This window comes from Plectropomus leopardus, chromosome 24 (genome assembly GCF_008729295.1).
Source record: "Plectropomus leopardus isolate mb chromosome 24, YSFRI_Pleo_2.0, whole genome shotgun sequence".
Lineage (NCBI taxonomy): Eukaryota > Metazoa > Chordata > Actinopteri > Perciformes > Serranidae > Plectropomus > Plectropomus leopardus.
The window spans coordinates 1,008,060-1,035,430 of NC_056486.1; the positions used below are offsets into that span (position 1 = coordinate 1,008,060).

At 37.8% G+C, this 27,371-nt stretch overlaps 1 protein-coding gene across 1 annotated transcript in view; it reads left to right on the forward strand.

The window, feature by feature from the left end:
- LOC121962643 (aryl hydrocarbon receptor-like) overlaps positions 1–27,371 on the forward strand; it is a 50,404-nt gene that overhangs the window by 13,516 nt on the left and 9,517 nt on the right. The window contains exon 2 of the mRNA XM_042512871.1: positions 1,810–1,997. Within this exon, the coding sequence (XP_042368805.1) occupies positions 1,810–1,997 (188 nt within the window). The remainder of the gene's footprint in view (positions 1–1,809; positions 1,998–27,371) is intronic.

The window sequence follows — 27,371 nt, forward strand, 5'->3', positions numbered from 1 at the left end:
GGCTATTTTTCAAAAATAAATCAGTTAGACCAAAATCTATCGGAAGTTAAAAAAAAAAATGTAAAAGGTTTTCTTTGCTCCAGCAGGAAGGTCGATTTTATCCTGTATAGTCTAACCCTGCTGAGGTAAACAGCATGAAAAATCAGGAAAAAGTTAGTAGAATATCTTATATGGCCTCTCAAATCTCTCTAAGAGAGGACATTTTCCACAGAAAGGGTTAAACATAATGCACACAGGTGAGGTGATAAACAAACAAGTGGTGGAGCAGGTGACATCAGGCTGCTGACCTGGTTGCCATGGCGACAGTGGATGGAGCAGATAGCTGTTGCTGAGCCCTCTGGAGAGTCGAGGTGGTCCGGTTTGTTTTCCACTCAGCAGAACATTTCTGTGAGGAGAAAAAAGGCAAAGATGAAGTCTCAAAATGTAGCATGTAAACTCATTTTTCTCACGTGAAAAACGTTTCTTGTTTCTTTTATTTACTTAAACACAAAACCTTGATCAGGTTCCGGCTCTGTATACCATCTTGTCCGAATTTAGCACAAAGTTTAACTGAACCTACAGAAAAACAGGAGTAAATGCATGTTTCTATCCTTTACTGTTCTGTCAATATTATTATCATCCTGATAATTTATCTATTATTTAAATAATTTTCTCTGAAAACTTCTCCGGTTCCAGCTTCTCAAATGTCTTAATAAATATACTGACAAATATGTGAGTTATAAATAGAAGATCTTTTGGTTTTCTGCTGATCGTTCAAAATAACTTTTAGTTGTAGTTATGCATGTTGCAATACCAGAAATTAGGGCTGCACAATTAATTCAAACATGATCGAAATTGCAAGATGGCCAATTGCAATATCCAAATCGCAGGAGCTGCAAGTGAAATATGCCACAACACACCTCTTTAAATGAAGTTTTACAGAGATGTCCTGCCTATAACATAACATGCCTGTTTGGTATAGACCCAAGCAGCAATCGCATCCTCGTCATTGTTTATATATATATGTATATTTTCTTTCGATGCAATGTTACACAAAATGTCCTATTTCCACTAAAGTTGTGACTCATATCACAAAAGCAATAGTTGTCAAAGTAATTGCTATATGATTTTATTTATTTTTGCATATGGTGCAGTCCTACTCTTGGCCACCGGCAAAGAACCTCAAACATGCAACGAAAAGGGGAGAAAAGACGCTCAGCGCCTCTTCGCGCTGCTGGTGTTTGTTGCAAAATGTGTATGTGTGGAGCTCCCTTGTAAGATTTAACATAGTGTATGTCGGCCTCAGGGGGGAAACGCTTTTAACTGGTGTAGGGCGAGCTGTCCCTGCAGCTGCTCTTGTTGCTGTCTTCCACGTGTCGTTGCTCTTTTGTGCTGCTAGACGTTCTTTGTTTGGCATCTTAGACGAGAAGTCTTGAATATCCTGCCCCGTCAGATCTGGAAGAATTGCATCCACGTTCTCTACTGTAAAGGAGAAAAACAAATAGCGTCACTTCTTCAGAATTTTGGCATTAACTCGGTACATAAGTATGACTTCCCTAGAAAGCGGCGCATCCAAAATTGTGTTGCAGTCTGCTGTGGTGCATCTCATATGTGTCATCTCAATTTATCCCAGCTGCTTCTGCACTGATTGACGCACACACGTCAGTATGCCGAGTACACGCAGTACACAAGTACTCGTCATGACCTCTCTGAACATCGAGCTCGACGTTAATGTGGACTCAGTTTTTAAAATCACCTTTGACATTCTCAATCTTGTGCTTTGGGTCTGTTTTGTTGCTGTCTTTCAATCTTGCCCCTCCTTCTCTGCAGACCCAAACCACCGCCTCCCGATGGCGCCAAGTCCAACCCGTCTAAACGCCACCGCGACCGGCTCAACGGCGAGCTGGACAAGCTCACCAGCCTGCTGCCCTTCACTGAGGAGGTCAGGGCTCGGCTGGACAAGCTGTCGGTGCTGCGCCTCAGCGTCGGATACCTGAAGGTCAAGAGCTTCTTCAACGGTGAGTCAAAACTGTGACGACTTTCTCTCGTGTCTTTCAGTTCCTTCGCAGTTTATTCACAAAGTCGATAAAAAGTATAAATACAAACACGATTTCAAGCAAAATGTGTGAAATGGGACATCCTGATCAGCTATTCAGACATTAAATGACATCCAAGTTTATAGATATAAGTTTCATCCTGCAACATAACTCTAATCCCAAACTTCAGAAGTGTATCAACACTGAGACAACACATGTGGAGAAATGGAGAATAGCTGTTAAAAAATACCTGATGTATGTACTTTATATAGAGTAGTTAAAAAAATAATAATAATTCTTTTTTCAGCCACTATGAAAACCTATATATAATATAAACCTCTAACCATCGTGGGAAAAGCCATTCAGACGTTGTCAACTTTTACGTTGTGGATTTATTCAGACATGACAGAACTGTTGAGGCTCAAAGTGCTTCAGACATTTAAGTTTCTCATCAAATTCATTTTTTTTTTCTGCATCTAAAGTGTTACTTACTGTGGTTGTACAAGGTTTTTTCTCAAACACCATTTTTAAGTCAAGAAAAAAACATATTCCCTCACATCACAAGTTCTGATCATATGCAGTTGTGTAGATTGTCCATCTTTCGATTAAGCACGAGTCGAATGAGTGGCTTTTTCTGCATTTGTGGGCAGATTTTGTGTGTGTGCTAGAAACACAGTTAATGGAATTACGTGCAATAAGTCAAACACACTGTTAGCAAGTGAAAACAGTTTATTTTGAGCCTTTTTTAACCAGGTTTGGCCTCATTAAGTGCTCTAAACAAAACAGAAGCACCAATACAAACATCCTGCATGTATTTACCTCACAGATACCGGTCTCACTTTGTCACTGATACTGAGACTAAGCCGTTTCATAAAATGGTTTAAGGGCACATGTCTAGACTGCAGTCAAATCCTAACACTCATTTCAGTCTTGCATACATTTTCACTCACACTTTAAGCTGATTTTAAAGTGTTTTGAATAGCAGAGAGAAAGATTTTACTGCACCAAACAATTTGAAAAAAAGCAGTATTTTTAGTGGGTTGTAGCTTGAAGTAATGTGATAAGAGGTAGAGTAAATGTAGCAAAGTAACATTTTGCAAAGTTTGCATGTAAACGAGGGAGGCCAGCCTTGTTTTCCGAATGTTGCAAAAAAAGGCAGTGAGCAGCTTGGCAAGTAATATCTTGTAAATTGCAAAAATTAAGTAGAAAAACTATATATATAGCTACTTATCATAATTACATTTAAAATTATGTTACAGAATAAATGTAATTTTAAGCACTTTTTCCAGGTCATTTGCCTTTTTTTAAATTATTATTTTTATTTTGTAATTTACTAATTTTTAGGTAATTTTCTTGTACTTTTTACTATGGAAAAATGCCAGAAAACAGCATTTTTTAAAATAAGCACTTTTCCCCATTTTTTCTTTTACCCTTGTTTTTATTTTATTGTATTTTATTTTGGTTTTAGTTTGGTTCTGCTTTTTTTTTTTTTTTAAATAATTTGGAGGTGATTGGACATTGTACATTTGTTGTACTTGTACATTTTTACAAATTTCTTGCAATTTTTTGCATGTTTTTCTCAGGTTCAGTAGTATTTCAGTCCATGTCCAAAAAAGAAAAAAAGCTCCAGAAAAACTATATCTATACCTAATTGTCTTAGTTACATTTAAAATTATTTTATAGAATTATTATTATTGTTATTATTGTTAATATTATGAAGCATTTTTTCCAGATCATCTGCCTTTTTTATTTTTTTTTATTTTTTTGAAATTATTTTACTAATTTTCTGGGCATTTTTTTGTACTTTTTTTACTAATTTCTTTCTAATTTTTGCATATTTTTGGAATACTTTTTCCCACGTTGAAAATGGTTAAACAAATTTCTCCATTTCAGTAAATTATTTGTAAAAATTAGCGTGAATTCTGAACTATTTCTGCAGCGACGGCACAGAGAAACTCACAGCTCGGTGAGGTTATTCAAGTTTCTTCCTCTTATTGTTACGCTGCCTCTCATGAAAACAGCAGCGATTAAATCCAGACAGCCCGACAGACAACGTTCCTATTTACAGTAAAGGGCGTCGGCGGTGTGTGTTCGTCACCAGCTCAGGGGCTATATCTGTGCCGGACTGTGAAATTTGGCCCTTCTGGCTCACCGTGTATTTGCAGCTGACCTCCTCTTCCAACGGAGGTGTGAAGTGGAAGGAGAGGAGGCTGCGGTACACCTGCTCTGTGCTGCGGGCTGAAATGTTAATGTGTGCACATGTATGATCAGAGCGTGTGGATGTGCAGTCAGTCAATACTAGACGGTACATGTGGCTGGTTTCCAGAAAAGCCTGGGGCTGGAAAATTAAGAATTTCTAGGAATAGTGAAGAAGCCGGAGATTAATTCAACGGACTTTCCCCAAATTTAATCAAATCCAAATATATTTATAAAGCACATTTAAAACAACTGTACATCTGTACATCAAGAAACAGATTTAAAAAAACAACAATAATAAATAAAAAAAAGCATAAGTATCTTAAGGCCAAATAAAAACAGTTTAAAATAGGCAATAAAATGTGAAAAACAACTCTCATACAAGGTCTGAAAGGCCAAGGAGAATAAATGAATAAGTAAATGAATTAAGAATAAAAACCGACTTCAAGACATCCTCCTCTCTTTAAAAAAGTTATTTTTCTAACACTGAAAAGTGTGGATGAAATGCAGAAAGCTGGAGCTCCGTGGGTGTGGCCAACAAACTGTCAGTCTAAGCATTGGCTGTTCATCTTTATTTGATTTATTTTTAATATCATTTCCAATGTAGTTCTGTATGTAGCTGACAAGATATTCTGAACGTCCTCCTTAAGAAGGAATATAACCTAAAATATTATTATTATTATTTATTATTATTATTATTATTATTATTATTATTATTATTATTATTATTTATTATTATTATTTATTATTTATTATTATTATTATTATTTTTAACCCTTTAACAGTCATTGTAACTGTTTTACAACCAAACTGCTTCATTAAAACTCGGCAAAACCCAATTTGATTTTATACTGATGTTTTTATATAATGCATTTTAGTACTTTAATTATACTCTAATTTTATTAAGTTATATTTTTATTTTATTACATTGACTATTTTTTACCAAACATTTTAAACAGACTTTCTTACTAGATTCATTGATATATGTATATTAATATATTCATTTCATTTCATTCATTTGTATTTATTAATATATACATATTTGTATTTATTTTTGTTTGTTTATTTTTCTATTTATATTTTGTTTGTTTATTTTATGAAGTTACTTTTATTTTCAGATTTTTTACCATATATTTTATACATTTTTTTTATATTTTTTTATTTGTTTCAATTTAATTTTGTTTATTATTTTTATTTGTTTATTGTATGAAGCTACTTTTTTCAGATTTCTGTTATATGACAACGACTTTTGAACTTTTTATATGCATTATAGTATGATTTTTTTGTCTTCATAAATTGGTGCATTTTGTAAACATATTCTGCAGTCTGTAATGTAAAATTTTTTGCGAAGGCATTTCTTAGTGTAAGATTTAAAGGGTTAAGTCAAAAATCACCCACCCCTGCAACCAAAAGTGGCCAATTTTATTTAAATTTCGCTGTGCATTCGTGTTAGTTGCACCACATTTTTGAGACGAATAATATTAAATTTGAATGTGTCATGATTTTATCACAGTTTAATTGACACAAACTCTCAACAGGGAGCTTTAAATAAGGTAATCAGAGCTCAGATCTCACCGGAAAGTCTGCGAGGAGGTGATTTATCGCTATTCTGAATCCTGGAATAATAAAACTGCTCTAGCGTTCACTTTATTGGCCCTCACCGCTGGAATCAATGAGAGTTTTTGTTCCAAAACTGGATGCAAAGTGAGCCAGAAATTAAGTAATCAATGACTCACTGGCGTTGACTAACAACCTTATCAACCCCCTGCAGACGTGTTTGGTCTCTTTGTGATCGGAGACACTCTGACTCTCTAATAGGAGTGTATTTGCAGAAACGGCGTGTTCTTAAAAGGTTCTCATCAAAACAAAGTTTCAGCCGTCTCGTTCCAGCAGCCTCGACCTGCTGCCAAAGGAAACAGGCAGCAGAGCTCGTTGCTTTGGTGTCATCAATTATTTGGCAGCGCTGGTCACTTAGTGTCGGCTGAACAAATGCGTTAGGAGTCGGCGTCGGGAGTCTGGTTACTCTCAAACTGCACTGTCAGTTTGGGGCGAGGCGGCGGGTTGTAGCAGCTTCACTCAGCAGTTATTTTTTGGGAGATCAGAGGGGAGTTTTGGCTTTTTGTTGATACAAACATGTCGAGCTGAAAAAGCTAGTTGGCGTCAAAGCGACTTAATACGACACAGTCGCTGGCTTTTGTTTTATTTCTAGTGTTGGCAAAAAATGTTGTTACGCCTGTAGCTTGTTTATATTACGTGAATGCTGCTGAACATCCCGTTTAACCTTGAAAACCTGCGAAAAAAAATCGCCAAATATTTGTATTGAACAACCAAACTAGCTTATTTTTTGTTATTTTGCTTTTTTTTTTGCTTCTTTTTTTTGTCTTATTTTTATTTTTTATGATTTAAATATCCCGAAGAAGAGTAGTATATTTGCTAAAGTTTTGTGTAAAATGCTTTAAATACAAAAAAAGGGTACAGCCTTAGATCATGTGATGATGACAAGCATGTTATTTTATTTTGAACATTTAAAGAAACTGTGATGCTTGTGTCCCATTTTTTGGCAATTTCTTTCATAGTCAAGCCACTTTTTTTTCCTCCATTTGATGGTGATAGTGTAAATACCTGATGAATTGCAGTGAAATACAGTATATTTGAAATGACATGCAGCCACTGACAGGGGAAGCAGTTTCAACCTCACAATACATGGCCCCAAAATTAGCAAGAAATTACTAAAATTATAAGCAAAATAACCTGAAAATAAGCAGAAAAAAGGTCAAAACAAAAAGAAAATGACTGGGCATTTTCTTGTCAACTTTTACCAACTTTGACTTTTTTTTTTTTTTTTGCAAAGCTGCTAATTCCCTTCTGAAATCAAATCAGTTTCCAGGTTTCAAAGGGTTAAATAGCTTGTAAAGTCGTCTTAAAGCAGCACGGGAAAACTGACTTCACTCCAGGTTTCAAAGGGTTAATCAAAGAAATAATCAACAATTTTATTTAAAGATGAAAAAGCATTGTCAGTTGTGGCCATATGTTGCACCAGAATGCAGAACTTGTTACTTTTTTATTATTTAGAAAAATATTTCAACATTTTCTAAACAATAATTTACTTTATGAAGCGGAGAGAGATCTGATTTTTCCCAACAGACACACACACACACACACACACACACACACATACACACTCCTTCCCCCCGCCCCCCACCATCACTGTCACCCATGACTTGGCCGCCGATCCGTCACTCTCCCCCCCACCGAGCCCCACCCATTTCCTGTGGCGGCCCCTGCAGCAGCACCCGGGGCCCCTTTTCCTTCAACTGCTCAGCCTTTTCCTCCTCGGCTCCTACGTCTGAAGTTCACAGCTCCTCCACCTCCATCCCCCCCCGCCTCCTCCCTCCACCTCAAACAAACGCTGCAGGACTCCAGTTTGTTGTTACAGCGGGGAGGCCTGTTCGCACGGCAGGCCTGCACCGGGACAACTCAGGGCTTTATGCATTCATGAAACTCTCCAACACGCACTAAAAAGGTCCCCCAATTTTACTCTAGTGCTTCAAAGCAGTTTAGTGCACGCATCAGACTTCATTTGAAGTGTGGTGCATGCGAATATCCACATTTGAGGTTTTATGCATTTTAAAAGTCCTCATTACTGCTTGAGGTTTTCATGATGTAATGACATGTTTGTCCACCTTGAGAAGAATTCAGAGCGCAATATGGATTCAGTCTGAGTTATTGGAACCAGTCGTCCTTTATTTTCCTGGGTCCTCTTTATCGTTCTTGATTATCTTTTATAGCTGCATTAGCTTTTGTCCGCAGAAAATGCCGTGCCTCCTGCTCAGTAGGTCGTTTTTCTTTCATAACGTGATGTTTTATCTGTTGAAATCGGATTTTTAAGGCGTGTTAGACTTGCAAGTTCTCCAGGCTATAGGTCAGTGATGCTCAACGTGCGGCCTGTGGGCCAAATCTGGCCCCCCAACCATTTTTTTAATTCCCAATTAAAACAAGTGATTCACACCAGGAATTGTTTTTGTACTTTTAGGAAAACATTAGGTGCCAGAGTGCAAAAAAAACAGCATCAAAATAGAGCTTGTTTATAAAAAAGGTGCCAGAGGAGGATCCCCCACACCCCCGACAGAGGTCCTACCTAAGCCCCTCATGTCCGAAAATCCTGGAGATGTCCTGAAATCGCACAAATGTCCTGAAATCCTAGAAATGTATGTAAATCCCAGAAACGTCTAAAAGCCTCCTAATATTGTAGAAATGTCCATAAATTCTGGAAATATCCTAAAATCTTAGAAACACCCTAAAATCCTAGAAATGTCCTTTAATCCAATAAAAGTACCAAAGTCCTAGAAACATCCTAAAATTCTAGAAATGTCCTAAAATCTTAGAAATGTCCTAAAATCCTATAAAAAAAAGTCTTAAAATCCTCGAAATGTCCTAAATTTTTGGAAAAGTCCTAAAATCAGAGAAAGGATCTACATCCTAAAAACATGTATGGGACCTGTGGGAGTGGCCCCTGGCCTCCTGTCATTTTGAAAAGTGGCCCCCAAGCAAAGCGAGTTAAGTAACCCCGGTTGAGGTTTTGGGATGCTGTGAGTTCGAGCGTAATAATGATCATAATAATAATTCTCTGTCCATTATTTCTCTCTTTGCTTGTACAACAAACTTTATTTTTTTACAGCACAAACATAAAAGTTTATAAAGCACTCTAACATCCAAATAAAAGCCTACATCAAAGTCAGGAGGATGATTAAAAGAGGAGACGGCAGCACAAGATAAAAGGACGGGGACCAGGGGTAGAAATAAAAGTAAAATAAAAGACATCATGTAACAGCAACTCCATAAAATTGACTTTTACAGGGTGATTTTTAAAAGCTAATACTGAAACTGAAACAGCACAGCTGCTCAAGTCGAGATTTAGAAAGACTGTTTTCTTTTGTTTTCCTCTTCAGGTGACAAAAGTTTAAAGTGAACAAAGTGCAGCATTAAATACAGAAAATTACAAAAAATACTGACAGTGTGATGTTGATGAGAAAAGGTCTTGAACTTCATTTGGACTTCTCTCATTTTTCCTTTTTTTTTTTTTATTTCCCACACTTCCAACACAGTGTCCCTAGTCCTGAAGTGACAGCTTGAAATTCCTAATTTTGTCTGAGTACACAAACCAAAACCGACATTTATTTTATTTAAAATTATATAAAACAGGGAAAAGCTGTAAATCATAAAGCTGTAAACAAGAAGTTTAAGAAAGACGAAAAAATCGCAATAAATCAGTACAAAAAACAAAAAAAAAAAGCAGGAAAAATACCTGAAAATGATCAAAAACAGAAAAGTTTAAAAAAATAAATAAATAAATAAAGAAAATTACATTAAAAAAGTGATGAAAATTTAAAATATTTATAAATATAGTTTTTGGGACATTTTTCTCTATATTTTGTGTTTTCTAAAAATCACCACCCCACCCCCCATTTCGACATTTCTTGCCTAGTTGATCATTGCCTTTTCCCCCCCATTTTTATTTTATTTTATCTTTTAAATAAATCAAACACATTGACATGACACATGACATTTTTTAGATTAGATTCTCAGCTTTGCCTGAAGTTTGAATGAAAATCGACTATATTTCGTAAAATCGTGCTGGGAGAGCAGTGACAAGACAGGAAGTGGCTTTGATATTCTTAGCCCCTGAGTCCAGACTGAGCGTTTCCAACGCTGGCATCTGGTAAAATAGCATATTTTCCACGCAGAAATACAACATGTGGACAAAAAACCCGACTTTAGATGTTGATTCATAGCTTCAGGTTCTAAAAATGTCCGAAAACCGTCTAAAATCTTTATGCTCTGGATAGTGGCTGACACAGAAAGCGCTGCATCTTTACCACTTTTGTTATTTCCCAAAGGCATGAACACAGCCTTTGTTAGCGAGAAACACTGCACTGAGCGTGTGTGTGTGTGTGTGTGTGTGTGTGTGTGTGTGTGTGGCCCCTGTGCAGTCCAGACACTGATGGCAGCAGGAGTTTCTCAATTAGATTATTCTTCATGAGGAATTCGGAGAACCACAAGACCTCCGAGGCTGAGAAAGTCTGGTGAACTGTCATTTAACCCTTCAACACCTGGATCAACATCAGTGTTATGTGCTGCGTTTCAGACACCTTTCACAAGCATTTAAACTTTTGAAACCTGAGAAAATTCCAAAATATGGGAAAAATGTCCCACAAATTGAATAATAATGATAATGATAATAATAATAATAAAAACACCTTGAAATTGTGAGACATTAGGACATAAAATTTTCAGGTTATTTTTTTTTTTATTTCTTTTTCAAAAAAATATTTTTTGCTAATTTTTTAGGCTATTTTCGTGTTTTGGTTTTTAACTTTTCCCCTTTTCTCCTCCAATTTCAGAATATTTTCTTGTTTTTGTTTTAGCTTTTTTTTTTTTTTTTTTTTTTCTTATTTTCAACTTTTTTCTTTTTTGTTTTTTTTTGCTTATTTTCAACTTATTTTCCTTTTTTTTTTTCAAACTCTTTTTTGGGCTCATTTTCAGGTAATTTTGTGTTTTTGTTTTTAACTTTTTTAAAATTTTGCTTACGTTCACGTAATGATCTTGTTTTTATTTTTAACTTTTCTTTCTTTGCTAAATTTTTGGGCAGTTCACTTGTTTTTGTTTTTAGCTTTTCTTTCTATTTTTGTGCTAATTTCCATGTAATTTTCTTGTAACTTTTGACTATTTTTTGCCTTTTGGGCCACCTCTTGGTTTATTAGGTTTACTATGGCCTAATTCCAGTGTTTTTGAAAGAAATCAAACCTCTGGTTTTAAAAGGTTTATACTGTGATAAAGACTTGTAAAGAATAAATATATATCACCAAAACTACTACACCTTTAGAGCACAATAGGACCCCTAAATTGGCCAAACCTAAATTTACAGCGATAAAAATATAGTAGCAACAAAAAAGAAATGTTTCTTTTGTCAATACAAGCAGCAGTTATGGGCTGTGCCTCAATAAAATGGTCTAAAATTTGACAGAAAGCAGGAGCTATGGAAACAAAGAGTCAAATCTGGACAGACAATCGGTACTAAGACGGGAAGAGTTCAGTGGTCAGACATAAAGACATCCACAGTGTCTCCGGCCCTGGTGAATCCCTCTTTGTGATCGTGGCGTTACCAAACACACCAGCCAGAGTCTGTGTGGTGCTGAATTCCCATCATGCGTCTCAGTGAACAAAGGCGACCCCGGAGTGTAGAGGCTCATGGGAAGGCCAGGCCGGCGCATCGCTGCAGCAGGATGTGGCTGAGAAAGGAACGCTCTGTGTCCGTCCTCTCTCGGCCCCGTCTCTGCCGAGCCGCAGGACGGGGCAGACGGGCCGATGGGAAACGCCAGAGGGTTTGATCCCATGGCGGACGCTCACAACGCCGCCATTGTTTGACGCTGTGGACATTTTCTGAACCAGACCTCCCCTCATCTTCAGACAGAGCTCTGTTTTTATCCTCAGTCTGTCTGCATCTTTTTGTCTCTTCTTTCTTTGTCTCCATTTGACCCAAAAACTTCAAAATAATGTCAACTTTATAGTAGTTTTCATTCATGCAGTCATACGTATCTTAACATGCTCTGTCGGAGCTGTCTCTTAAAGTGTTTTTAAACACACATTTGCTCCATTATTTCCTACACACAGTATAAAGACATATTCCAGACCATGGACACAGACCCAGGGGCCCCAAGGGGTCAAAGCCTCTGTTTGAGGTGACTGTTGACATTTCTGGTCGGAAAGTCTTTCACAAGACCACAGAGAGATGAGAAATTACTACAAAAAAAGATTTTAAAAAAATAACTATAAAAAGATGCAAAACAAGATGCATAACAGCAAGAAAGAGATGCAAAACAACCAAACCATACCAAACTCTCACAAAAAGATGAAAATGGCTCCTTTAAGAGGTAAAATGATGCAAAATCCCAAATAAATATGCAATATACAAAAAGCAAAACAACCACAGAACAACCAAAAAGAAACACAAAACAGCCCACAAAAAATGCAAAATGTCCACATAGAGATGTAAACAACCATGCAAGCTCAACGGCCACTAAAACAAAAAAACAAAAAACAGACACAAAACTACCCCAAATAGATGCAAAATGCCTCAGTATGTAAAATGACCACAAAGACATGCAAAATCAATACAAAAGGATACAAAACAAGAAGCACAAAAAGATGCGCAAAACTACCAGAAGAGATGACTGCAAAGGGATGCAAAATTGCTGCAAAAAGATACAAAACAGCCACAAAGAGGCACAAATTGGGCACAAAGACAAAAATACTTCAAAAATATGCAAATGGCTACTTTGAGGTGTAAAATGACCATAAAGAGATGCAGAATTCATGCAAGAGATTACAAAATGACCACAAAAGGAGCACAAAGAGACATGGAATTACTAGAAAAAAGGATGCAAAACCCCAAAAGACAATTATTATTAATGATTATTTATATCCATTATATATGTATGAATATCTGTAATTTTCATTGTTAGTTGCTTTACATCTAATCAAAGCAAAAACAAGAAGGTGCTGCTGCACAATAACAAAAAAAGGAGAAAAAATATAATTCATAAAAAGTAGTTTGAAAATGAATGCACACAGTGTCAGAGGTGGTTTGAAAATGAAGACAATACTGCTTTCTGTTTTGTTTTTCAGTCTGTCTGTGTTATCATTTGTGTGGGAGGGCATGTTTACTCGGCTGACAATGGATAAAGAACGCTGTTGAGAGATGGTGTTAATCTCAGGTGTGAGGGATGATGTGTTTCACAAAATGAGAAAGCGGACGCTGCGCTGCCTGCACACGCACATGAAACATGCGTCATGAAAAGATGGAAAGTTTGATCAGTAAGATATATGACCCAAATGGAAAAATACCAAACAAAACGGCATAAATAAAAAAACAAATAAAAAAGAAAAAATGACCTGGATAAAAGTGAAATAAATTTTTTAAAAAATTAATTAATTAATTAATTAATAATAATAAACATCTTTTCATATATTAGTTCTGTAACAATATTTACCGAACAAAACGGCATAAATAAAAAAACAAATAAAAAAGAAAAATGACCTGGAAAAAAGTGAAATCAATTTTTTAAAAAATTAATTAATTAATTAATTAATAATAAACATCTTTTCATATATTAGTTCTGTAACAATATTTTAAATTTATATTTGATAACTATACATTTTTATTTTAATAATTCTCTCCCCCTATTATTCATTTTTCACCTTAACAAATTTCTTGCATTTTGAGGCACATTTTTTGATTCCTGGTCGCCTTTTTCCCCGTGGAAAAGGAAGGAAATCAAACCAGTGAGCTCACGTTTCAGAGGTTTTAAATGCTTGTGAAAGGCATCAGAGTGCAGAACAAGAAAACCGTTGTCGATCCTGGTTTCAAAGGGTTAAATCCGGAGCGATGGATTTTGAGGTTGCGACATTTTTCCAGAGTAGATGGTTTTTTCGGAGGCTTCATTGTGCCGTTGATGAGGCCCCAGCAGAGGAGATTTCTGGCTGTGGAGAGCCGTAATTTGTGGTCTTATAATAGCTCGGCTGAACTTCCCTCCTCCGCAGGGCCTCAGGAAGCACACTCACATACATGCATGTATACACACTTTTTTCTTTGTTACACATTCAGTATTTTCTTACACACACACACACACACACACACACACACCCTTCCCCCCTCGCCCTGCATGCGTTTTCCAGATGTGTTTCCAGTCGGACTGATTCGGGCCTCAGTTTTCCCAGCAGATTAAAGCTGCAGGAGGTCAGCGAGCTTCCTCTGTCCGAACTCCGTGACCCCTCCTGACCCCCAGCTTGATCTGACCCGGTTCACGGTCAAGGACGGAGGCGGGGGCAAAGGTCAAGGGGTCAACCTGCTGTAAGGTGTAACAGCATTTACAGGCCAAACAAACTACGACCTCTGGTCGATTGTGCGTGCTGTTCCTGATGTGCTCAGCTAGTGAAAGGACAACAAAACCGGTTAGTCAGTCATTGTTGTTTTTTCAGCTGCGTAGCCTCCAAATGTATATTGTGTAGCATTTTTTGGCGACGCATTGGCATTTTTTACCTGCTTTTTAGGCTACAAACATTGGAGTTTTGTGGTAGTCTCGGCATTTTCCAGCAGCTTTTTAGGCACCAAATGTGGATGTTTTCAGTGACCTGTTGGCATTTTTTCAGTGACTTTTTAGGCTCAGAACACAGTTTTGTAGCAATTCTTTGGCATTTCTTTGATAGTTTTTTAGGCTCCAAATGTGGGTGTTTTGTCATGACCTGTTGGCATTTGTTGCTGGTTTTTAGGCCCCAGACACTGGTGTTTAGTGGCCATCTTTTGGTATTTTTCAAGTAGCTTTTTAGGCTGCAAATGTTGTTTTGTTGTGATCTGTTGGCATTTTTTTCAGCAGGATTTTAGGCACCAAATGTGGTTGTTTTTGGTGACCTGTTGGCATTTTTCCACCGGCTTTAAGGCTTGTTTTGTAAAACAGTTATTTCCATTATTCAGTTCAATTCAATATTTTGATATAAGAATTCATTTGAAAAAAAAAAAAGCCAATTACATGGTCCTAGGATTCAAGGCAATGGCATAAAATCACTTTTTTGGTCTGATAACCAGTCTGGGAATTCATATTACTATGATTTATAGCAGGAAGGCAGCAAAACTTCACATTTGAGAACCATTTAAGAAAGTTTTTTCACTTGATAACTGACATAAGCAATCACTTATCTGAATTGTTTTTGACTAATTCAGCATGTGAGGTTAAAAAGAGTGTAATTGCAGAGTTTGCACCAAATAAAAAACAGACCACAGTGCAGGTTGCATATAACCTTCATGCTCATCTTTTTAAACTTAACCCCTAAATGAAAATGCATTTTAGATCAGAACATTTGAAACAAAATCAGTCGTAGGTGTGCAGTGCATAAGCCAGAGGCGTGAGACAAATAAAACTGCTGTAATTATCTGCAGCCAAAGTGCACGTTAAACAGTTTATACGACAGGACTCCTGGGAGTGTCGACTCTGCGCCTCCACGTCTTCCCACTTCTGCTTTTCTTCTTGCCGTCTGACTGACAGCTCTGCTGCGAGGCGTCGACAGACACAAACCGGTGTTGACGTTCCCTGTTGTGGTTGTTGCTGAGGTTTCGCACACAGCGACAATGTACATGTAAGACAAAACACACACACAAAAAGAGAGGAACATATCAGCGGCTCGAGCTCCAAAACATGAGAGTCCTGCTGCAGATTCACTGTTTGGCAGCACTCCCGCGCCGGCTAACCGCTGTCAGGAAACAGATGCCTGCTTTAACTGCGTTCGGTGGGACCTGCCTGTGTCCTGAGGCGAAACGAGGCTAACTGAAGAGCTGCTGCACAGCCAAATAAAGGAGCTTTTTGTCTCAAATCGCAGGATTCATGCTGGTTGTGGGACTCCTGGAATATTAGGGACTTTTAGAGAATCAGGTCAGATGTTGGATGAAGGATTTCCCTGCTGCTGAACATCAGCAAACTTGGGAAAGTCATGAAATAAACTTGATTTTGGAGCTCTGCCATGCTGCCCCAGTATTATGGGTTTGGCTCCACAATTATCTTTTTAAATAAACTGTCGCACTGTTTTTATTTCATGGCCTCCTCTCCTCATTTGTGAATGAATGCAACCCAAATTTCATCCAATTTGCAGATGTTTTTTTAGACTTTTTTTAGCATCTCTGGAGTTTTTCCAGCAGCTTTTAGGCCCCAAACATGGCAGTTTGTAGGGACCTGTTGGCATTTTTTCAAGTGGCTTTTTAGGTTCCAAACATGAGTGTTTTGTAGCAGCCTGGTGGCTCCAAATGTCGGTGTTTTGTAGTGACCTGTTGGCATTTTCGACCATCTTTTAAGACTCTAAAGTTGAATGTTTTTAAGCTACCTGTCCACATTTCAGAGTGACCCAGCAGGTGGTTTTCCAGTGCCTTTTAAGGCTCCAAATTTGGGTGTTTTGTGGCGGTTCAGCATTTTTCTGGCAGCTTTTTAGGCTCCAAACCTGTGTTTTTTTTGTAGCGACATATTTTCATTTTTCAGCTGCTTTTTAGGCTTCCAACATGAGTGTTTTGTAGTGGCCTGTTGGCATTTTTTCTGCATTTATTTATTTATTTTTTAAAGTTTTAAATGTAGGTGTTTCATAGCGACCTGGTGGTTGTTTTTCCAGCAGCTTTTTAGGCTCCAAATGTTGGTGTATTTTAGTGACCTTATGGCATTTTACCAGCAGCTTTTTAGGCTCCAATAGTGGGTGTTTTTAAGAGACTGCATTTTTCGAAGCTACAAACCTGTATATTTTGTAGAAATTTGTCTAAATTTTCCAGCAGCTTTTTGGCTCCAAATGTGTTTTTGGTACCTGTTTGCATCTTTAGGTGCTTTTTAGACTCCAAACCTGGTTGATTTTTAGCAACCTGTCGGCATTTTTTTTAGCTTTTTATTTTTTATTTTAGTTTTTTCTCTAAACTTTAGTGTTTTGTTGTGACCCATTGGCATTTTTTCAGGTACTATTTTAGGCTCCAAACATAGGTATTTTCTATTAAATAAACCGTCGCTCAGTTTTTTTTTTAATTTCATGGCCTCTTGTCGTCTTTGGTGAATGAACACAGCCCAAATTTTCATCAGATTTGCAGTTTTTTAGATTTTAATGATAATCTGAGAGTTTTTGTGCTTTTGTTGGCCTCAATTTAAGTTTTACTCAAAGCATGAATATCCCTCTGGTTGTGTGGGAAGCTTAACACCGCAGTCACATCCAGATTTCTGCTCTCTGTCTTTATGTCTTCAGAGATTTGTTTGTTTTGTTTCATAATCATTCTTTCATCTTCATCCATTTTTCAATGAGGAGGAAGAGGATTTAGAAAAGAGAGAGCGAGAACTGGTTTATGTCAGTGGAGTCTGAACATCAATATTTCTATTGGCAAGAGAGACAAAGTCCAACAGAGAAAAAGACGGCAACAAACCGGTTCTGTCAACACAGAATCAAGTCGACAACAGCAGGACAGAAAAGAGACGAAGGGAGGGACGAATGATGGGACAAATGTGGTTGTTATCAGAGATGTAATGTCTTGGATTTGCGGTCATGAAGAGGAATGTCTTTTTTTGGGGGTGTTGTTGTGGAGGGGAGTCCTGGAGGGGATCCTGGAAAGGTCCTGGAGTAAGTCCTGGGATGTCTCCAGTGTGTCCAGTGCGATAACATCGGACCTGCAGACCCTCTGCACCGAGCATCGCAGTCAAAACACAGCAGACAGGCGCTCGTGTAGAAACCTGCCCAGGCATCTGGGAAAGACCAGAGTGTGTGTGTCTGTGTGTGTGTGTGTGTGTGTGTGTGTGTGTGTGTGTGTGTGTCTGACTGCAGAAACACGTTGGCTCTGAGTTGTATGTTTTTACTTTTGCCTGTTTTATTTTGCCTGCTTTTCTTTGTTTCTGGGATTCAATTTTGATATTTAAGAAGTATTCTTCTCCTTCACCTTTTACTTTGTAGTACTCGAGTTCGAAAGAGAGTACTTAAATATGGAGATTACTTTAAAATACCCATCTTTACTAAATAACAAACAAATAAAACAAAAACAAAGAACTGATCTGAAAAAAGGCATACATTTATAACAAGTCTTTAAAGTTATTGTAAATTTATAATTATGATAATCAGAAATTAGTAATAACTACCTTAAAATTTGCTAAACAAACCCCAAAACAAACAAGCAAACAAAAAGCAATGGGTAAGTTAAAAACAACAACGGCAACAACGAAACAAGCAAACAAAAATTAAATCAGAAAAAAAGCTTAATATTAAAATTATTCTTTAAGATTATTTTAAATATAATACCTATACAGCAAAGGTACATTTATTTGCCCTATACATGTCTGCATATACCTGACTGAAGCTCCCTGGAATTCTGGGTAATGGAGTCCTCTATAGTCAAACTTTTTTCTCTCTCTGCTCTTTTTCCAACAATAAGAAGCAGAACGCTCTTTTTTTTCATAATAAGTTGTTTTAGTTTTGCTCAGAAATGAAAAAATAATTGACCCCAGGAATAAATCTGAATATAAATATAAATAAATGGACAGTTTTATTGCCAGTCGGATTTTAAGGCACCAGCTTTGTTGCTGTTTACTTCAGGTCAGCTGCTGCATCAACAAACATCCTCGACAGGAAATACACTTTACAACGTTTACGTCGTCGAGTTTGAACATTCGGTAAACAAACTCATCCAGTGGCTCCTACTGTATATTTCGACTGCAGAGTTTTAGGAAACCTCTCCCTTCACATCTGACACAGTCCGGCTCTCTGCGGCGGCACGCCAGGCATCACTAATCAGTCGCACATGCCCAGCTCTTTTCATCACAGTATCCTACCGTCCTATCAGTGACATCATCTGTTACTGGTAGGCGCGCTCTGTTTTCGTGCCATGATGTTGTTACTCTCATGCAGACAACAATCATAAAACTGGCAAACAATGAAACGACCCTCGTCTCTTTCATCCGTGTGACTCAACACTTACTCTGTTATTTTTTACTCCAGACACAGAGTGTGTTTTCGGGTCCAACAGCTGACAGGTCCACTGTTTAGTGGCTGCAGGAGGAGCAGTAAAATCTGGTGTTTGTTCCTGCTGCTCGCTCAGGTGAAATACTTCTGAGCCTCCTTTTGATTTTATCTCCACTATGCAAATGGAGGATTTGCATCGCCGTCTCGCTCAGCTGTCCTCGCAGAGCTCGCACAAACAGCCCGGCAGCAAGCACACGGCGATGAAAGGCGTGTTGTACCTGAAAGGAAGCAGGGCTTTTGTTCATGTGTGACGGTTGGCAAGGTGAGCTGTCAGTCAGAGATCAACACACCTTTGTGGGACAGGAGGAGCTACTTAGTGAATAAAACCGGCTGAAATGAATTCACACTAAAAATTAAGTGATTCACTCTGGGAATTGTTTTTGTACTTTTAGTATACACAAGGTGCCCGAGGTACCAGTGGGGGATCCCCACACCCCCCGACTGACGTCCAAGAAAAACCCCTAATGTCCGAGTATCCTAGAAATATCCCAAAATCCAGCAAATGCCCTAAAATCCTGGAAATGTCCTGAAGTCCTGGAAAAGTCTTAAAATCCTAAATATGATATAAAATCCTAGAAACGTCCTACAATCCTAGAAACGTCCTAATATCCTCAAAACATCCAAAAATCTTAGAAATGTCCTTAAATCCTAAAAATGTCCTAAAATCTGAGAATTGTCATAATATCCTAGAAACATCCTAAAAGCCAATAAAAGTCCTAAAATCCTATAAATGTGGTAAAATCCTCAAAATGGCCTAAAATCTTAAATATGTCCAAAAATCCTTGAAACCTCTGAAAATCCTAGAAACCTCCTACAATCCTAGAAATGTCATAAAATCCTAGAAACGTCCTAAAATCCGAGAAATGTCTTACAATTCTAGAAACTTCCTAAAATCATAGAAACGTGTATTGAGCTGCTTTGACTGGCCCCTGGCCTCCTGTCATTTTGCAAAAGTGGCCCCCAAGAGAAGCAAGTTGAGCTCCACAGAGACAGTTTTCATTGAAAGCAACGACCCCAAACCACAGAGCAACTTTGACAAAAAAGCCTCAACATGCGAAAACCAGCCACAGGCTTTCTGTCTCGTCTCTGAAAGACAACAAAACTTTATTTCTATAGTTAAACGTGCTCCACAGAAGACATTAAAACTAGAATGAAGTGACATAAAATGCAAAATCTGACAGAATAACAAAGCAAAACTGCCCCAGAGTCGAGAAAATAAAACAGCAGGAGATGTGAAAGAGTCTAATTTATAGGAGTTTAATGAAAAGCAGCGCGGAGCAGATAAGTTCAGATCGATGTGTGCTTTCGGCTGCTTGGAAGTCGATGCACGTGCTCCTCAGTTAATCGGGGGGAACCTGTAAAACACGTTGACTAATCTCCTGTGTGTCTTACAGGAAGTAATGTTTGTCAGAGGAAGTCAGGGCGGGAGGAAACGCCTGGGGCGAAGTCCTGGTGGAGAGAAAAGGTGTCTGTTAACCTCTGATCTAGCCACAGCCGGGGCCAAACTGGGCCAAACTGGGCCAAACCGGGGCAAAGAATAGCCCAAAATACAGGCATTATTCTTTAAACACAGAGGGCATCATGTGGAGCACTCACATGTGTTTATTTTCAGTCCAAACTTGATCAAAATAAAGAGGAAAAATCAAGAAAAAGTGGCCAGAATCAATTATAAAATAACAAAACTGCACATTTCGGGATCAGCTTGTCCTCGAAAAAGCTCCAAAACTCTGCAGGATTTCTCTCTAATCGAACTCGACAGCAGCTGATTTCAATCTTCACCACAGCTTCAGCCCGAGAGCAGCAGCTAATTAATGAAACGAGCCTCCCTGCTGTGGTCATTCGTTTCGGAGTTGAATCCATTCCTCGTGCGTGCAGCTTGATTCAAATAGATTTTCCTCTTTCTCTTTCAGTTATACACTGAACAAAAAATGTAACTTTCTCTATTTTGTTTAATTAGAGATGTAAGACTTTTTACATTAACCTGTCAAGTGGATCGATCATCTAGGAAACGTGGATTTTAACAAATTTTGTGACTTAAATTGGAGAGAAATACTGAATGTATTAAAAAAAGAAAATGAGTTTAAAAAAAACAAATTCGAAAGTGCTGGAAAATGTTTTTTTTTTCATTAAAAATATTATAGTTATAAATATAGTTTTTGGAATATTTTTCACTTTTTTGGATAGTTTTCTAATAATCATCCCCTCTTTTTTTAAGTAATTTTCTACACACCTTTTACTATTTTTTTGCAATTTGTGGGACATTTCTTGCCTTGTTGTTCATTGCCTTTTTTTCCTTTGTTTGCTTAGGTCAAATGCGTTTAAATGCAGCACAAGAAAACCGATCTCAGTCCAAGTTTCAGAGTTAAACCTGTGAAAAATGGGAGAAACAAAAGTGTTGCTTTTAAATTTTTGTCAAATATAGTTTTGACACAACAGAGAAAAACGGCAACAACTGTTGTCTTGTGTTAAGATAAAAACAAATCCTCTCTTATTAATTTTGAGTGATGTTTTTGTCATTTTTACCCCCTAATTTGACATTTATTCGCCACTTATCAGTTAGAAACATTTTCTAAAATGATGGTGTTAGATTTTCTGCAGGAAAGTGAATGCAGTGCAACACCTGCGCTGACTCACTTCAGTACGAAAACTTTAAAAATATCGCCTGTAGCTTCCTGCAGCAAGAGGAAACACAGACAAACATATCTTCTTAGGAAAGATCTTGTTAACCTTCTCAGAACAGGAGATGCATCACACAGCGGATGCAACATATTTAAATAGTGAAACAACTGTGAACGCCTGGTGACTAAATTGGTGACTAATTTCATCAGATGATGAGATGTACATCATAAGTTTGCTTTGTGGTTCTTAATCACAACATGACTACAAAGTCGAACTCAAACCTCTTTTTTTTTGTTATGACGATTAAAGTTTTGCGGTTTTTAAAGCAGTATAAAACCAGGTGGGGCTGTGTGAGGAAAAACACTAGGCCGAAGTTAAATCAAGAGTTATTTTTCAGGGAAATTCCAGTATTATTCAACATCTGTTATTCTCAGAAACTTGTCCTCTGATGGGTCACAGTGATTTTGCACTTGTCACCTCCTTAGCAGAAATAATGGAAAAAAGAGCCAAGCAGTGTGAGAGTCCTAAATCTCAAATAAATTAACCTACATACAAACAAACTGACATAAACGATAACGTCCCCGGGTCCGTCTGAAAGTACGTGAACCGCCCTGAGTAAGCTCTCAAAGCTACTTTAACGTTGCTCCCAGAGGTCGACTGAAATTGCTTCAAGTCCAGCTGTCTTTTTTTTGCAAGTTATTGTATTTCTGGGGAAGTTTTCACCCCCAGATTTTGCTGCGTAGTGAGTGCTCTTGACTTTTGTGCTACTCTTTGGTACAAGCTGCTGCACTCGTGATGCAGCAGCACAGAGGAAAGTCCAAGATAACATCATCCTCTCTCTTCTGCTCAGAAGTGCCAAACTTACAGCTCGTAACAACTTAATGTAACTTTTGTTTGAATCTAATTAAATTTTTTTTTCAGTTTTATTTTGATTGAATAATTTTTTTTTAAATAATCGTCTCCTTTTTTGAAAAAACTTTTTTTAAGGTAATTTTATTACCTTAAAAAACGTTTTAATCGTGGCAGGCTGCCACACAAAAATGAATGTGTGTGAAACCCTGTCAGGCATAAGAGCTCTGTGAGACTGAGTCTGGGTTTTTTTGAAGTGCGTTCACACGTTTTTTAATTTACTTTAGATCTTGGCAACAATTTACAGAAACAACAAAGCAGGCATGCCTTATTGCACGATCTGAATCTTGATTAAAACGCGCCATCGTCGGCGTGTAGGTCGTCAGATTGGATGATGTTGTTGCTCTTTCCTGTTGCGGAGGGGATTTTTAAAACAGTAACACGCAGAGGGCAGAAGAGGAGGAGAAAGCCGACCTAAATCGCTGGCCAACAGTATGCTTTTAGCGACAGTAGACGTCTGTTGAGTCAGACAAGAAGAAGATCGTGTAACGTGATCAAAAGCTCCAGAAAAGATTGTTCTGTCAACTCCAAGATCTGTGTTTCTGAGCTGTCTCCTGAGAGCAAAAATATCGTCTAAGATCATGCAAAAGCGTTCGTCTTCTACTGTCCTCAACCCTTTTTTTTACCAGAGTGTTTACATTGCAGACATTTCCAGAGTCAGGATACAGTTACTGAGCTGTCATGATCTCATTTTCCTCCGAGGAACAAGCTGCTTCCTGACTTCACTTCCCCTTTATCGACCCAAATGTGTCGGTCAAAGTTAGCATCTCCTTTCATTAGATAATCTGCTGATGGATGTGGCTTTTATATAACCAGGAGCTCCGGCCAACCGCTCTGATTGGTCCGAGGCGCCGGCCAACCATGACCATTATTCACGTAATGACAGTTGCTGAGCTCGTTATCAATCTTGATTAGTTTCTTTTGCTTTTGAATTTTTTTTCTTTCGTCGCTGTGGGGAAGAGTTTCCAGCCAGTACACATGTTGTTGATGTCAGACGACCTCGGAGGATGTTTTTAATTAAAATGACTTTGATCGGACCTCAAGTCACTCAGACAGGATCTCAGTGAAATATCGATGCATTTCTTTTATTTCCGTCTTGAATCGATTTAAGTGAACGTTTAAATCACGTTCTCTTTATATTCCCTCACATCAGAACCAGAATCGATTCAATTAACGTTCATTTTCACAACGATGTTGTCACTCGTTATAAATCTAATTCTGTTGGGCAAATTTAACTTGTTAAATTATTCTTAATTTATAGCGCCTTTTCACAAAATGCAGCACACATCATCGAGAGCAAAACACCTGCAGTTAAACACAAAATAGCTGCTTGAAAATAAACTATTTCCGCTACACCAAATTGTTCTGTATTTATGTCCTAATTCAACATTTCCAACACTTATATGTGTCGTTACTTTTATTTTTATCTTTATTTTGAATATTTATTCAATGTAAGTGGCCTTTATTATCTGAAAGAAAACATTATTTTTCTGCCCCTTCACAGACTCCAAAAAAAACGACAAAAAAAAGTTTTACTGCAGTTTTATTGCATGTAAAACCAGGTTAGTACTAAATTATAACTTTATTTTTAAAAGTTAAGAAATAAGCATATTTTTAAAATCGTCCAATTAATCAATCAGTTGCTGTCAGAGTCAGTTTTCTGAAGACAGAAGTGCTGTCTTAAATTTTCTGAAAAATCGAACCCTGTCGATATTCTGTTTACTGCACCGTAAAGACGATTGTTTTTTACAGAGACGTTGCTGCATTTTCAGCCAGGATAGTTTTTTTTTACCGAGACATCTCTGCATTTCCTGTCGGGATATTGACCCAAAAACTGGTTGTTTTTCACAGAGATCTCGCTGCGTTTCTTGCTATGATAGTGCCACAAAAAGCAGTTTGTTTTCCCTAAACATCACTGCATTTACAGCAGCTGTTGGGTGTTTTTTTGCAACTGGTGAGAGAAAGAGAAAGTGCCACAAAAAGCGGTCCACATCAAGTTTCCTGCCAGACGAGTGGCACAAAAAGCCGAATCATCGCTGCGTTTTTGCGATGGATGGTGCGACAAAAACTGGTTGATTTTTTTTACCAAGACTCACTGCTTCTCCTGCCACAATATTGCCATGAAAAATTGTTGTTTTTATTGCTTTTATTATTTAGTACCACAAAAAGTGGTTGTTTTTTAGCGAGACATTGCTGTTTCCTGCAGCCAAAAGTTTAAGCCAGAAAAAAAAGTTCTTTTCCTGACCGTAACAATGTGGGTTTTGTGCCTAAATGTAGCGTTCAACATATCAGCGACAGAATAATGTGTAAATTTAACATATTTGTGGTTTAAAGATGTTGAATTCTTGCTCTGAAAGTGAAATATACAAAGATTATCTCGTGTTATGTGTCATGTCCAACCTTAATAAGTAAACACCACATGACTTCAGGGCCAAAGAGTCGGTTTAAATTCCCTTTAAGTCCTGAGAGGAAGATGTGGACAGCTGCAGGCAGTCGCCACCTGTTTTAACGCTTTGTGTTTTTGCACTCGGATGATCTCAGGTCTCCTCACAGCCGTAAATCCCGCCACAGCATGTGTGGAAAGCGGCGGCTGCTGATCTGTGGCGTTTGATACGACCATCCATCTGTTGGATCGTCGGCCTAGCAGAAAATTGATCCTGGCCTCAGAGAGAGAGAGATTTATTCACAAAGCATCGCAGTAATGAATGTGTGATATTGACGCTGCAGACTGTGCCGCTGAGGGTTTTTGGGACTCCCCTGCACACGCTGCACGTCTGGAGCTGCAGCGGCGCTGTCGTTTTAATGACAGGGAAGTGAGTTTGGTTAGATCTTTATGGTGGAAAATTACTGGCAGCCTCCCGGCTCCGCCTCTCTCCTTGTGAATGAGAGTTTACTTAGGCAGCGAGGCAAGTATGTGTGGGTCATTAGGGGAAGAAGAAGCAGCCAGAGTGCAAAAAGGAGGTTTGGTGCAGCAGGAACTTGACAAAATATAATTCCTCCAGCAGCAATTTATTTTTAATTATAGACTTCAAGAAAATCAACATTTCCCACATATCATCTCCCGTCATCTGCGTCTCAAGATTTTTTTATAGACATTCAGGAGTCTTTTTCAGCCCTGGTGGTGCAGAAGGAACTTTAGTTGCAGCTTTTTGTAAGTTATTATTAACAGCTAAGGAAAGCTTGGAGAGGCTGTTCAACAAAACATAAAGAAAATGCAGCATCGTGCTGGTGAAAACCACCAGGCACCAAAAAAAAACAAACGAAAAAATAGGAAGAAAAAAGTCGCAAAAAAAAGTAGGTCAATGTGTCATTTAGCAACCTCTCCATCACCCAGTGACAAAATCTCATTTAAGGCGTCGCTTTAGAAACATCGATATGATGCACAAGACACGCTAATGTCATGTATCCACAGTTTGCAGAAATGTCCGATTTTCTACCAGCGACTGGGCTGATTTGGTGCAGCAGAAACTGATTTATTATCTTTATTATTGCTCTTAAATATTGCTATTAAATGTGATTTATGATGCGCACAAGCTACAGTCTCCATATGTGACACACCAGTCAATACAGCTTGTTTGTAACAGGTTTATTTGCAAAAGTTGCAAAAGTTAATTTGCATTGTCCTTATTAAATAAACTACATAGATAAATATATAAAACTGCGCACACAATTAACCCTTTGAAACCCGGATTGATGTCACTGTTTTTTGTGCAAGTATTTTAACTTTCGCACCCTAAATGTCCCGTAGTTTGTAATTTATGAAAGTGAAACATTTCCAAAAGCCACATAATTATTATATTTATGTGTATTTTAGAGAATTATTATCATTTTAAGCACATTTTTTCAGTACAGTTACTTGTTCCTTCCTTTCTTGCTTTTGTTTTCACTATCACTTTTTTTCCCCTCAAATTTTCAGGTATTTTTCATGTTTTTACTAATTCCATGCTTATTTTGGGGTCATTTCATCTTTAGTTGAGTTTTTATATTTTTTTCATCATAAATTTAAAATATTCATTAACTTTAACAATTTAAACCCTTTAAATAGTTTTTTCTTATGATTGCACTGTTTTTTTAAATAAAAAAACCCACAAAAATATGCACACATAAACACACATAAAGAATGGAAAGCGCGTGAAATAATAAAGCCGTTAATTTCATCGTCCCGTTTCGTGCATTTTTCAGCACGTAGTCTGATGGGGTTTTCAGCAGACTAATATGTTGATAACAGCAGATTTTCTTTGTACATTTTTGATGTGCTGCGAGGCTGGCAGTGCAGATTATCCCGGCGATGAGCGACTCTAATGTAATCAGCAGTTTACATCGATTCTTTGTCTTCTTTTCCTTCTTTGTCTTTTCTTTTTCGAAGCCAAAGCATGAAAAAGAAAGAAAGCCTGTCAGAGCAGATCGCCCTGAACCCCCCCCCTCCCTCCCACCTCCCATGTTTCCCAGCTGTGTCTGCGGTCGTTTCTGGGAATATTTTTAATCTCTAAAATCAAAGTTGTGTAATTGATAGGGATATGTGCCACAAAAGGGAGGCGAGAGGGTTTAAAGTTTAAAAAAAAAAAAAGAAAAAAGGCGTGCCTGCGTCACCATGTGCTTTTAAAAAACTCCCCGACTGTGATCGGACGCCAGAGAAGCGAAAGAGAAAAGAAAAATAACCGTCCCCCACAGCAGAAAGGTGTGAGGGAAGAAGGCGAGAAGAGTCTTTTATCTTAATAAACTTTGAAGGAAGCGTCTTATGAAATGTGCAGCAGATTACGCAACACACTTTAATCTGTTTTCGCTTGTTTAACTTTTACATCCACGACTGAATGTTTTCTCAGTTTCTCATCAGGGTGAGCGATGATATAGTCCTGACGTCAGCTGATATTTTAGCTGCAGTGTCATTTATTTATATTTGTCTGTCTGTGCTTTTGAGAGAGCTGGGAAATGAGCGATGCAAGCCCTAAAAAAAGTGTCTGTATTTATTCTACTTATGGATTATTTTCCATTTATTGTTTCGTCTCTGCAATGTGTGACATCTTTACCCTTTGAAACCTTTGAGCGAATTGAGTT